At 43.8% G+C, this 15,056-nt stretch overlaps 1 protein-coding gene across 5 annotated transcripts in view; it reads right to left on the bottom strand.

Moving 5' to 3' along the window:
• cacna1da (calcium channel, voltage-dependent, L type, alpha 1D subunit, a) overlaps positions 1–15,056 on the bottom strand; it is a 78,754-nt gene that overhangs the window by 47,885 nt on the left and 15,813 nt on the right. For all 5 annotated transcript variants that reach the window (XM_077003153.1, XM_077003135.1, XM_077003143.1 and 2 more), the window contains exons 4-7: positions 3,203–3,342; positions 1,897–2,054; positions 1,302–1,454; positions 977–1,173 (exon numbers count right to left, since the gene is read on the bottom strand). In XM_077003153.1, the coding sequence (XP_076859268.1) occupies positions 977–1,173; positions 1,302–1,454; positions 1,897–2,054; positions 3,203–3,342 (648 nt within the window). The remainder of the gene's footprint in view (positions 1–976; positions 1,174–1,301; positions 1,455–1,896; positions 2,055–3,202; positions 3,343–15,056) is intronic.

Genomic DNA, 15,056 nt, shown 5'->3' with positions numbered 1-15,056 from the left:
CATATCAATGTGAATATACATCCTCTACATGAGGAGTAGGGTTGGAAGGAGAATTAGCTCTAGAGTAATGAAAGACAACATCAAATAACAGAAAGTCTGTTCTGTGCTGGGGGGGGGGGTGCTGCAGAGTGTAGAGACAGCTTGGTAATAAGCCTCACTGGCTGCAGACGGCCATAGCATACATACAATAAGTACTACAGTAGCTTCCTTAAGGGCAGTGTTAAGAGAAGGATTAAGAGAGCACATGGTCAAAGAGCAGAAAGTCAGAGAGCAGAGAGTCAGAGACAGAGAGCAGAGAATCAGAGAGCAGTGAGTCAGAGTGCAGAGTCAGTGAGTCAGAGATCAGAGAGTCAGAGAGCAGAGTCTGAGAGTCATAGAATCAGAGAGTCTAAGAGCAAAGAGTCTGAGAACAGAGAGTCAGTGAGCAGAGAATCTGAGAGCAGAGAGTCAAACAGAGCAACCCCTCTCCGTGCCATTAAGGTGCTGTGTTTGGGCCTTCAACCAGCCCACCAACAGCTGTAGGTGTTGTGTGTCTGTGTGTGTGAGTCTGCATGAACACCTATGGGTATAGACACAATAGGGATTAATGTGTGTGAATGTGTGTGTATGTGTGTGTGTGTGTGTGTGTGTGTGTGTGTGTGTGTGTGTGTGTGTGTGTGTACAAACACATAGATAAACATGTAGTAGTTATCAGTGTGAGTGTGTAACCTGTAGATATGCAGACATTGTTGTAGGTGTAACGTATGGTGGGAGCCACCAGAAAATCGTGGCAGTTTCAGCCCCTACAGAGGCGCATATAGTTGAGGGGCATCAGAAGGGAGCAATCAGGGACATGGGGTCACTGCAGCAGCGACCTAGCCAAGGATGTCTGAAATCTGTAAGCAAAGCCCCTCCCACAGAGACAGAAGCTGTAAGCCAAGCCCCTCCCATAGGCTGAATTATCAAAGAATGTAAGCAACAGGGATGTGCTACTGACCCAATACAGCACGTTGGTCCAGCCCTCCATCGTGATGCACTGGAAAACAGTCAGCATGGCGAAAAAGAAGTTGTCGAAGTTGGTGATGCCATTGTTGGGGCCGACCCAACCCTCTCTGCACTCTGTGCCATTTATGGTGCACTGGTGGCCTGGACCACTTTTCACACAGGGTGATGGGTCTTCATCCACATATATATCTACACACACACAAAACATACACATATACATACATACACAGACACACAATAACAACCTATCTCAGATATTAAGGTGTTTATTTTTGCTGTCAACCCATCTCAGGTAGAGTAAAGCAGGGGCCACACACCTGTGCCCTTATAGTAGCAGGTAGCATGCAATTTCCCCAGGAAGAGCTCGAGGCCGATGACGGCGTAGATGATGATGACGAACATCACGAGTAGAGAGACGTGCAGCAGAGGAACCAGGGCTTTGAGAATAGAGTTCACCACCACCTGTAAACCTATAACACACAGTTACACACAACAGTGGTCAGTGTGTGTGAGTCTGCGTGTATACCTATGGGTATAGACACAGTAGAGATTAACGTGTGTGAATGTGTGTGTATGTGTGTCTGTCTGTGTGTGTGTGTGTGTGTGTGTGTACAAACACAAACATGCAGTAGTTATTAGTGTGAGTGTGTAACCTGTAGATATGCATTGCATTCTAGCTAAGATCTTTAAAAAGCTAGATCTCATTAATTGTTGTTCACTGTTATATTTCAGAGTCCTGAATTTTGTTATACAAGTTATATAGTGAGTTTGCCAGGACAGTAATTGTTACCTGTCTGACCTGAGTAAGTTCAAGTGATTGTCAACAGGAGAGTTTTGCTTTGCAGTGTTTAGGTGAGGATTGTGTGAACAGGGCCACTCTAACAGGGTCAGTGGGCGGGGTCAATGACTCACTGGGCACCCCAGAGACCAGACGCAGGGGTCGCAGCACTCGAAAGGCCCGCAAGGCTTTGACGTCAAACCCTCCTGCTTTAGCCGCTGGTTTGGCTCCCACTTTTTCTTCCACCTTGTCATTTTCGTCAGCCATCTGCTCCAGGACCACACTGACCATCCTGCAGAAGGGCCACGGCCAAAGAAACAAACACATAAACAAACAAGACCGCCACCTCCAGAAAGTCAACACACACTCGTGAGCTGTGTACATCAGAATGTGACCGTGAACTTTAGCCTCATTAAATGAGGACTGTGCAGGCCGCAAAATACTCTATGGTAATACCCCATCATTCTGGTAATGCAAGAAACAGAGAGAGAGAGAGAGCAACATAAGTGACCAAGCTGTTCATTAGACTGAACTGTTGTGATGGAGTGCGCCACACTCCCTGCCACCCTGTTGCTGTAAGCCACACCCCCTGCCACTCCGGTGCTGTGGCCATCGTGACAGAAGGGCTGACTCTTGCTCTTGGGCTCTCAGCACACACATTTGTGAGCAGAAAGGCCCAGGCTGGTGATAGAGGAGGAAAATGAAGGAACAACAGAATGACAGGAAAGACAGAAATTGATAGGGGAGAAAAAGATGTAGAGAAAAAACAAACAAGTTTGTGGAGATGGAGCTGAACTCCAGATGAAGTGAAGATACAGAAGGAAGACTATGTCACTGTGGCAGCAGAGGTCTGACTACACTGAGCTGACACATTCCCTTCTGTGGATAGGGCCTAACTGAAGGTACCCATCTCAGCAGAACTGACACATTCAAATGGGGCACTTCCTGTGTGACACTAACAATACTACTAATGTTACTAATTGTACTAACTACTACTAATCTTGTTTCTAACATCACCTCTAGCACTAATGCCACTCCTCTGACTAGTGCTAAAAATGACAACCAGCACCATCTTCTGCACTATTAACAATTCAGCTGCTACTAATATTACTGCTACTACCAGCACTAGTATTAGTACTACTGCATGTTAAATGTTCGGTAAGTAACACAGAAATAGGTTAAAGATACAAACAATAAGCCTTCTGCATACAGCCACCAGCTGCATACATGTCACAGAGAGATGGACCAAGACAGAGCTGGAGACGTAGGAACAAAATAACAACCTGCAAAAACCTGCAAGTCAACGAGGTTCCAAAAGAAGATCGCAGATGAACAACACATAGACAACGCAGACGGACAATGGAGACGGACAACGTAGACGGAAAATGCAGACAGACAACTTAGACGGACAATACAAATAGATGAGTTGGACGCACTCACCCGATGACGACAATGATGAAGTCCAGCATGTTCCAGCCGCTGCGGACGTAGGCGCCCTTGTGCAGGAGTAACCCGTACGCAAAGATCTTCAGGGAGGTCTCGATGGTGAACACAACCAGGAAGACGTATTCGACTGTTTCCTGCAAAGAGGGAAACAGAAAAACAAGTCCAGAACTTCAGTAATGCCTTTCAATATATGTATGGTGTACAAAGTGTCTGGCAAATACACACAGATGAAAAGTAGAAAAGCATTAGAGAGAGGGTAAAGGGTGCATGAACAAAGTCATACTGTCTGAATATGAAGATCACAGAACCAAATACGTAAACCTGTGGACTGAAGTCCTATATGCAACCGCATGTGCAAAAACACACAGAGAGGCCAGATGTTTGCAGGGCAGTCTGCCAGGGATATAGTAAAACAGGTGGAACCATAAGGAGTGGTAAAGCTCAGACTCCTACAGTAAATACACAGGATGGAAGTTACTAGTAGCAGCATTCCTGGTGTCAGCACAGAGCACTTAACCCCTGCACATTACAGATAACAACCCTCCTGTTACAAGATTAGAGCACTTAGCCCCTGCACATTACAGATAACAACCCTCTTGATACCAGATTAGATCACTTAACCCCTGCACATCACTGATAACAACCCTCCTGTTACCAGATTAGATCACTTAGCCCCTGCACATTACAGATAACAACCCTCTTGATACCAGATTAGAGCACTTAGCCCCTACACATTACAGATAACAACCCTCCTGTTACCAGATTAAAGCATTTAGCCCCTGCACATTACAGATAACAACCCTCCTGTTACCAGATTAGATCACTTAACCCATGCACATTACTGATAACAACCCTCCTGTTACCAGATTAGAGCACTTAGCCCCTGCACATTACAGATAACAACACTCCTGTTACCAGATTAGAGCACTTAGCCCCTACACATTACAGATAACAACACTCCTGTTACCAGATTAGAGCACTTAACCCCTGCACATTACAGATAACAACCCTCCTGTTACCAGATTAGATCACTTAACCCCTGCACATTACTGATAACAACCCTCAAAGAGGATTGTTATCAGTGTTCTGAGGTCTTTAGGTATGTTTGTTTACAATTTTAAGTACTAGCCAACCCACAATCAAATAGTCAACCCACAATCTCTGACACACACACACACACACACACACACACACACACACACACACACACACACACACACACACACACACACACACACACACACACACAGTTTTTCTACTCAGTTGCTATACTTAACTTGCACAATTGAATCTGTTCCATAGAAAAAAAGCCTATGTGTGTGTGTGTGTGTGTGTGTTTCAGAGTGAGAGAGAGAGAGAGAGAGAAAGAGAGAGAGAGAGAGAGAGGAGGGGGAGAGATCATGTGCAGTGGAAAGCCATTAGTTGCTGGAGGCCTTGTTTACTTGTTTACTTTTGTATATACAATTTACTGCTGATTGAGTGGAGCACTTAGCTCAGTGCTATGGGCTATTGGACACAGAGAGACGACACAGAGATGAGACAGAGAGTGAGAAAGAGAAAACAAGAGAGACACGGAGGTAGAGAGAGAAAGAGAGAAAAAACACACAAAATATCTTTTGAATATATATTGAATATATATTAAATATAAATTGACTTCGATCAGAACTACCCCCAGAAATGACAAAACCTGGGAAGATCTTTATAAAAATCCATACCATACTTTAATCTCAGATCATGTCACAATCACTAAAAAACGTTGTATTATAAATAAATAAAATTATAACCAACAATAAAAAATAACCGTTTTTTTAGACTACCCTGATAGTTTTCAAGAATAAAAAGACTCAAATACTTGAAAAACAAAAAAATCATATGGAACTTACAGAATTAATTAAATATTTTATTATAACAATCCCAAGTTACAATTAGCCTTTATAAAACCACTTAACCTATTTATCTATTTAAATTGTTTTCCTTGTGTGGTGGAACTGAGGTCTCATTACCCCCAATATATAAAAACTGTTACTGATTTACCCAACAGTGTTGCTGTTGTTTAAGAGCAACTCTGGCATGATCTTCCCAAATGCTACACTATTAACATACTTAGTTGAAAATAATATCAAAAAGTCAAACTGGATTTTTAACATAAAACAACCAGTCATTTACTGTTTGCACATTCTCAGATAAAGGCAGAACCTGGAGACAGAGAAGGACTTAATGAAACTGGAACACTGGAATCTCAGAGATGAACAGATGAATAGTACAGATGAGCAGTACTGATGAGTAGTACAGATGAGCAGTACTGATGAGTAGTACAGATGAGCAGTACAGATGAGTAGTACAGATGAGCAATATAGATGAGCAGTGCAGATTAATAGTAAAGATAAGTAGTACAGATGTGCAGTACAAATGAGCACAGATGAGTAGTACAGATGAGCAGTACAGATGAGCAGTATAGATGAATAGTACGAGCAGTACAGATGAGTAGTACAGATGAGCGGTACAAATGAATAGTACAGATGAATACTACATATGAGCAGTACAGATGAACAGTACAGATGAGCAGTACAAATGAATAGTACAGATGAGCAGTACAGATGAGTAGTACAAATGAATAGTACAGATGAATACTACATATGAGCAGTACAGATGAATAGTACAGATGATCAGTACAAATGAATAGTACAGATGAGCAGTACAGATGAGTAGTACAGATGAGCAGTACAGATGAATAGTACAGATGCGCAGTACAGATGAGTAGTACAGATGAGTAGTACAGATGAGTAGTACAGATGAGCAGTACAGATGAGTAGTACAGATGAGCAGTATAGATGAATAGTACAGATGCGCAGTACAGATGAGTAGTACAGATCAGTAGTACAGATCAGTAGTACAGATGAGCAGTACAGATGAGATCACCCTAATGATGATGTAACAAAGACACCAAGTCACTTCTAACCACTGATGTCTAATAAAGTACTGGATAAGTGACATATTGTAGAAAACAATTTGATTTTTTACACAGTATCTATCAATTACACCCACTACCATGAACGATCGGGCATACCAATATGATAGTGCTGTGGTTTCAAGATTATTTCATCATTGGTAGTACCCACTAATCCCTCTCTACCCACTAATCCCACAGATATCAATATGGTTCATGTCACAATGCGGGTGCCCCCTGCCGGCCACCTCAGTCCGCAGCGGCAGTAGTTTATGTTGTCCTATTGATGGTGTGTTGTGTTTGTCCCTCAGGTGGGCGGGGCCTATTAGGATTCCTGACATCTGAGGATTGTTTGTCTGTCTATATATGAATTGTCTTATACCAGTTGACTGCTGGTTAATGTTTCTTGATTTGGATTATGTCATGTGTTTTGTGTTGTGCACTTTCTTCATTAAATCCGCCCTTTTCCCTGAGACTGGCATGATCGCTTCCTTTTTATTTTTATTATATATTTTTATTTTATAAACGCAGAAGGAATGTGATTACTTTAGATTGATACAGAGAAGTACCTGGAATTGCACACAAAAGCCAATATTCAAATTTCATTATACAGTTCCAAATGTTAATTAGTATACTTTTATCATTATTGCAATCAATTTGAGAGTAATTAGTTGGAATACAGTCTCCATATTATTTATGTAGAATATAGATCCTTCACATTGAACCATTAATTTATAATGCTAACAAATGAAATATATAAAGGATCTCACTTCTGAGAGTAGGAGGTTATAAGTCCAGAGTTAGCTAACGGTTTGAGTTAGCTAAAGGGAGCAGTGTGCTAACTGTAGTGTCATGGCCTCACGACCCTGGCCTTCTCAAAATAGCAGAGTTTCCTTTGGAAACTAGTTGCTGCCGAATTATGGACCCCGTTCTCAAGAGTCCCATTGGCTTGTGGTAACCATGCAGGAAACCACTTCATCTGTTCTGTTCATTTAATGCAAATGCAAATGCTGCTATTCTGCTGCTATTCATTTGCATTCATGATTTCATGAATTAATTTGTTCACTCATTCAGAAGCTGCATCAGTAACATTACACAATGCAGAGAAAGTGAATAGGGCTGACAAAAGAAACACACAGAGAGATGACATTCATACGCAGGGCAAATGGCAGAGGAAACATGATTCAAAATTACATCTTTATCTCTTTGTTGCAGTTTTTGATATCTGGGAAACACAAATGAAAGCCCAGTGTTCACTAACACTGCACAAACATTCACTAACACCGCACAAACATTCCCTAACACTACACTAATGTGCACTAACACTGCACTAATCTGCACTAACACTTCACAAGCATTTACTGACACTGCACTAATATTCACTAACACTGCACAAACATCCACTAACACTACACTAATGTTCACTAAAACTGCACAAACATTCACTAAGACTGCACTAATGTTCACTAACACTGCACAAACATTGAGATATTCTATAGTTCCTATAGTCTGTAACTAGTAGCAGCTATGGGGCTGTAGTGTGCTGGGGCCTGTGGATGTCCCCCCCACATACATGCCATAGCCCCACCACATGCCACACCTTCCCACATACTCTCTACAGCCCCCGCACACACAACAGCCCCTCGTACATTTCACAACCCTCCTGTACAGGCCACAGCCCCCTTTACCATACATGGCACAGCCCTCCCCACCATACACACCACAGTCCCCCACCATACATACTACAGTCCCCCACCATACACACCACAGTCCCCCACCATACATACTACAGTCCCCCACCATACACAGCACAGCCCCCCACCATACACGCTACAGTCCCCCACCATACACACCACAGTCCCCCACCATACATACTACGGTCCCCCACCATACACAGCACAGCCCCCCACCATACACGCTACAGTCCCCCACCATACACGCTACAGTCCCCCACCATACACGCCACAATCCCCACCATACACGCCACAGTCCCCCACCATACTTACTACAGTCCCCCACCATACACAGCACAGCCCCCCACCATACACGCCACAGTCCCCCACCATACACACCAGTCCCCCACCATACACACCACAGCCCCCCACCATACACACCACAGTCCCCCACCATACACACCACAGTCCCCCACCATACACGCCACAGTCCCCCACCATACATACTACAGTCCCCCACCATACACACCAGTCCCCCACCATACACACCACAGCCCCCCACCATACACACCACAGTCCCCCACCATACACGCCACAGTCCCTCACCATACACGCCACAGTCCCCCACCTTACACGCCACAGCCCCCCACCATACACACCACAGTCCCCCACCATACACGCTACAGTCCCCCACCACACACGCCACAGTCCCCCACCATACACACCACAGTCCCCCACCATACATACTACAGTCCCCCACCATACACAGCACAGCCCCCCACCATACACGCCACAGTCCCCCACCATACACGCCACAGTCCCCCACCATACACGCCACAGTCCCCCACCATATACGCCACAGTCCCCCGCCATACACGCCACAGTTCCCACAGCTCGAGCACATGCAAATGTGGAAGCTTTCTGCAGAACAGCTGCACTCAGGTCCCTGGGAGAAGAACGCACAGACAAATGACTTCACAACGAGCTCTCTCATTGTCTCATTCTCACACACACACACACACACACACACACACACACACACACACACACACACACACACACACACACACACACACACAGACGGTGTGTAGAATCACACAGCCCCCCCGAGCCCATTCACTTTTGTCCTTCTTTCAGCAGGTCTTCTTACAGATGAGTCACAGGAGCTTTTTTTTGTAAATGACTGCACAACAGTGTGTGTGTGTGTGTGTGTGTGTGTGTGTGTGCTTGTGTGTGTCTGTGTGTATGAGAAAGAGAGATCTCATGAAGTCTTTTGTTTGTGTGTCCTTATCTCTGGGTCCTGAGAACAGCAGTACTCTATTTTTATATTTTAAGATTTCTATATCCATTCTAAAGTTGAAATGAAATTTTCTATGCATGGAATGAAAGAAAAAGAAACGCTCATCTTTCGAGGTGTACTAGAGGAGGTCAGGAGGAGACAGATTCAGTCTCACCTGTCCCTCTGCTTCTCTGGCCCTATGTGTCTTTCCCAACGTTCCCTACTATTGAATTCAGACACATTGAATAGACACATACATACTGCATGTACACATTTAAAATTCATATGTAGCAACTACTAACACAAGTTCAGATTCTTTACAAATACACACACACACACACACACACACACACACACACACACACACACGTGCACACACACACACACACACACATACACACACACACACACGTGCACACACACACACACACACATTGAGCAGTGGAATACCAGACACATCAGACACAAATGAACAGTTAGCTAAGTGATTAAACACACTCTTCAGCCATCAGCCCCACTGAGCCAACAGCCCCCACAGACAGCCATTCTCCAACACACACACACACACACGCACACGCACGCACACACACACACACACACACACACACACACACACACACACACACACACACACACACACACACACACACACACACACACTTGCCCACACAGGCACTAAGTATTTAAATAAATGTGCACAAAGTTTGCTCATATATGCGCAACGCAAACACAAGTGTGCATGTTGATCTGTATTTGTTTTGTATTTGTGTGACTGTATTTATTGTGTTTGTGTATGTACTTGCAAGTGTATGTGTGTATGTGTGTTTGTGTGCATGTGTATGAAATTGTGTTTGTGTGCCTGCTATGATCTCAAGTTTCATATTGATAAAGATCTGGGAAGGCGATCTTTGATCGCAGGATTTAAACACTAGAAACCTCAAGGTGTAGGTCAAAAATACACTATCAACTAATACCTGTATACAGGTGGTGGTTTCATATGTCCTGATTATCTGGATTTTACATAGATATGCATATCTGGAAATCAACCTAAAAACATATTTAAAATAGATTGAAATCCAGTCACTCATTTTGGGCAGTGGTCTGAGATATAAGACTGATGTTATGTAAGTTTAAAACATGTTTGTCTTTTCAAGACATATTTGAAAACCGTCCAGGAATCACCTCAATAAATAGCAATTTCATTTAGTTTAATTCAATCCAATTTCTGGTGATGCACATTCAATGTAAATGTATATAAATAAAATCTCGCCAAGACAGATACAACAATATAAATAACACTATATAAATAAATGTCCTAAAGTGAAGTGGTTATCATATTTTCATCAATGGCACAAATAACATCAAATGTTTCTATTTGTTTACAAACCATCAAGGTCCAATCTCACAACTCCACCTCAGCAGTGATCTCAGATCTCACTGACCTCAGATCTCACTGACCTCAGATCTTACTGATGTCAGATCTCACTGATGTCAGATCTGTGCTTGGGTCTCTTCATTTGTTTATGTATTACAGAATAAGAAGAATGTCATATGGAGGTCTCCCAGCAGACTGCACCTGATATACACCACCCCTCCACTATAGATCACCCCTCCACTCCTCCACCTTACATCACCCCTCCACTATAGATCACCCCTCCACTCCTCCACCTTATATCACCCCTCCACTATAGATCACCCCTCCACTCCTCCACATTACACCACCCCTCCACTATAGATCACCCCTCCACTCCTCCACCTTATATCACCCCTCCACTATAGATCACCCCTCCACTCCTCCACCATACATCACCCCTCCACTATAGATCACCCCTCCACTCCTCCACCATACATCACCCCTCCACCCCTACACCATACATCACCCCTCCACTATAGATCACCCCTCTACTCCTCCACCATACATCACCCCTCCACCCCTACACCATACATCACCCCTCCACCCCTACACCATACATCACCCCTCCACCCCTACACCATACATCACCCCTCCACTCCTCCACCTTACATCACCCCTCCACTATAGATCACCCCTCCACCCCTACACCATACATCACCCCTCCACTCCTCCACCATACATCACCCCTCCACCCCTACACCATACATCACCCCTCCACTCCTACACCATACATCACCCCTCCACTCCTCCACCATACATCACCCCTCCACCCCTACATCACCCCTCCACCCCTACACCATACATCACCCCTCCACTCCTCCACCATACATCACCCCTCCACTCCTCCACCATACATCACCCCTCCACTCCTACACCATACATCACCCCTCCACTCCTCCACCATACATCACCCCTCAACTCCTCCATCATACATCACCCCTCCACTCCTCCACCATACATCACCCCTCAACTCCTCCATCATACATCACCCCTCCACTATAGATCACCCCTCCACTCCTACACCATACATCACCCCTCCACCATACATCACCCCTCCACTATACATCACCCCTCAACTCCTCCATCATACATCACCCCTCCACTCCTCCATCATACCTGCCCTCCTACACTACACCCTACACCCTCCATCCTCTCCTACATTATATCCTCCATTCTACCTTTCTTCCTCCAACATAGCACATCACCTCCTTCACAGCTTCACGCCTGCACTGGAGAAGATTACCTGGGACCTCACAACTCTCTGCAGCCACCTGACTCCAGCATGCTACAACATAAACCTGCAAGAAATCATTATTCCAGCAGGACACTAATCTCCCTCACCTGGCAAATGCACGTAACCTGGAGTTTTCATTTACGTTCGCTTTTCACAGGCTACGTAAATCAGTGCACTGCATTTCTACGGCTCATACTGACGTTAGAGCAATACCAGTGCAGTCACGGCATGCGCCCAAATGACTAGTCCATGTGTTTTGGCCCTGCCGCGTGAGTAAACATTGTTTCCTCGTGTTCAAAGTGTATCCATATGTTTCTATGTTGCCCTGTTAGGCCTTCTCACACATCACACTTGCCCCTTGTTCTCATTAATGTGTATGTATATGTATGTATATTGTGTGTGTATGCATATACATATATATAGTTACTCCATTACTTTGTAAATCTATGGATTTTGATGCTTGCACTGCACTGTAAGCTGTGTTCTCGCGTCTGCTCCTCATTCGTTCCCCCGACATTTGCAGCATCACGAGTGCTTCGCATCCAGATGGTTTGAATGGATCACTAATGTAAGTAGAACAACTGTCATTCAAACCAACATGGTTGAGCTCTTTGTTGCTACTGAAGCATTATGATGCCACCACAATTCATAGATCACTTATCACTCTTTATCACGTCAGCCTGTCTGTCACAGCTCACTCCATGTCACAGATCACTCTGTGTCACAGGTCACAAATCATTCAGTCTGTCACAACTCAATCTGATCACTCTGTCAGTCATGGACAACTCTGTGAATCACAGCTAATTTTTCTGTAGATCACATGTCAAGTCACTGCCATAAACAGTTTTGTTTATCATAGATCAGTGTATGCAGCAGATCACTCTGTTACAAATCATTGACTGTAACAGTTCACTGTCACAGATCATGCTATTTGTAATAGATCTTTATGTCTATCACAAATCATTCACCGTCTTGTTGAATATCACTCTGTCCCAAATCATTCTGTATGTCCCAGATCACTCTGGGATCACTCTGTCACACATTACTCCAGATAGGGTTTAATAATCCTGACATCTTCCAATTCTGGCTTTTGTCAAACATGTCAGTCACACTGTGCTCTAAAAATACATAAGTGGTTAAATGTGCAGTGGGTGTTTCTTGAATGAATAACATATAGTTTCTTTATTCCCTTGATGACATCAGTAATTCCAAATGTATTTCCAAAACAGCTAGAAAACCTTTGGAAGTGCAGCCTTGGGCTTGGAACACACCTCAGAGCTCATACATATTTATGAGTGTCAGAGCCATATCAGTGTACCTGGGGGCAGGCTACCTGGAGACAGGCTACCTGGGAAGAGAGCAGTACACTGCATGCTGTGTTTTGATGAAACGTTCACCTGTGGTAATACCCCACAGAGCAAAACATCACACATTCCCACAAACATGCCACACGGTTGCACGCACACAAACACACACACACACAAGCTGGCACAGAAATATACAGACATATGCATACATACATATGCATACAGTTAATATACATGAATCTAGGATCATGAGGGATGAGGCCAGTGAAGTATTTTCTCACAATTCCCACACATTCCTGACCCATCAAGTTCCAGAGATCCAGACTCCTATTGGCATAACAACTGATCCTCAACTAAATAATGATCAATTTAAAGACATTTACGATTAGCCTATATCCTTAAGTCTACATACTTATGCACAGCCAACTGACCATTTCTTCATTCTTCATTGTCCCCACTATTCCTAGTTCTGATTAAAGGAACACTCTCTCGAGTTTTACAGGAAGTCCTGCTCAACATGCTTCACCTACTCATTGGACAGTGCCTCTGTCCCTCAATCCTGATGACAGGCCTCCATGTCCTTTTCCTGTCGATCCTGCTGCGGAATTTCATTACTTAATGTGGGCTATAAAACTGTCTACTTGAGGTACTGGCTATATATGGCTATAAATGGTCCTGCTATATTTTAGTTTCTCTGATGAGACAAGATTTATTATAAACAGACACACTCTGAATATTAGATGCTTATTTGAGGTTTTGTACAACCTCTTAAACTTAAAAGACCCTGTATCTTTAATTTCACTAGACACTGAAAAAACCTTTGACAGCGTGGAGCGGTGAGAGGTTCATTGTTTGGGTCTAATTATTGTACAGTTCCCCACTGGCACCAGTCAGAACAAATAACGACCTCTTAAACCGCTCCCTCTTTTTAGCAGGACATCGGGGTTGCCTGATGTTCCGTTTGCTCTTCACCATCACCACTGGTTCTCTCACTGTTGACCTAGCCCTTGCACCTGTGTGACCTATAGAGGACAGAGGGCAGTGCTTTACACGGATATTCTCTATCTTTCCAGACCTGAAATATCTACAGCTACAAAGCTTTTAGCTCTTTCAGCATTTGGTTTTGTATAAAAGAGATTGGCCGGCAATGTTCCATGTTTTCTCTACTATTACTGGCCAGCCAATCTGGCATCCTGCAATATTGGTAGTATGCAGAGTGTTTGCAAAACAACCAGGCTTGGCAGAGGGGGCAAGCGTGTTCCTGCAGGCCATCTTCACTGGCTGACGTAGCCCTGATAGCCTGGACTGCTCAGAACACTACAAAGACATTTCAGTTAACACGACTCTCAAGGTATGGAACCAACTAAGAAACTGTTTTAGGCAGCAAACCTTTTCACTAAAGATCCTCTGTTAACAACTCTTGTGTTCCATCCCACTCCCAAGCAGATGGAGCTTTTGGCACATGGTTGAACCTTGGCATTAAAGTGTTTAATGAGTTGTTTTCAGAGGGCATCTCACTGTATTATAGCTTTTAGCTAGATTTAGCATCCCAAAAAGTTTTTTTAAGATATTTGCAAATCACTTTTCATGTACCGAACATGGTTTAGTCCAATATAAAACTGTACACCACACTCTTAATCTGAATTTTCTAAAATCTATCCTGATAATCCCATTTGTTACAGGTATCAATAAGCTGCACCCTTGCTATCTCGTATGCTACAATCTCGTATGCTACTATCTCATATGCTACTATCCTGTATGCTGTGTTTAGCTCTGCTCCAGTATTTTTGAAATATTCTCCAGCTTCTCCAGTTCTCCAGCTGCCCTCAGGTTCAACATTTAGTTCCCAGTTACAGTGATCCTGTGGTCCACAATGGTGTTGCCTGAATGCGCAACACACATTGTGTCTTGCTTTTTGTCTGTTGGGGTGATGACTGATGCTAGTTTGTTTTGTCCCCTTCACCTCATCAGGCTTTAAAGTACATTAGAATGGA

Source organism: Brachyhypopomus gauderio, chromosome 1, assembly GCF_052324685.1.
Source record: "Brachyhypopomus gauderio isolate BG-103 chromosome 1, BGAUD_0.2, whole genome shotgun sequence".
NCBI classification, from domain to species: Eukaryota; Metazoa; Chordata; class Actinopteri; order Gymnotiformes; family Hypopomidae; genus Brachyhypopomus; species Brachyhypopomus gauderio.
The sequence above is the reverse complement of the archived record's forward strand: the minus strand, read 5'-3'. Positions and strand labels throughout refer to the sequence as shown.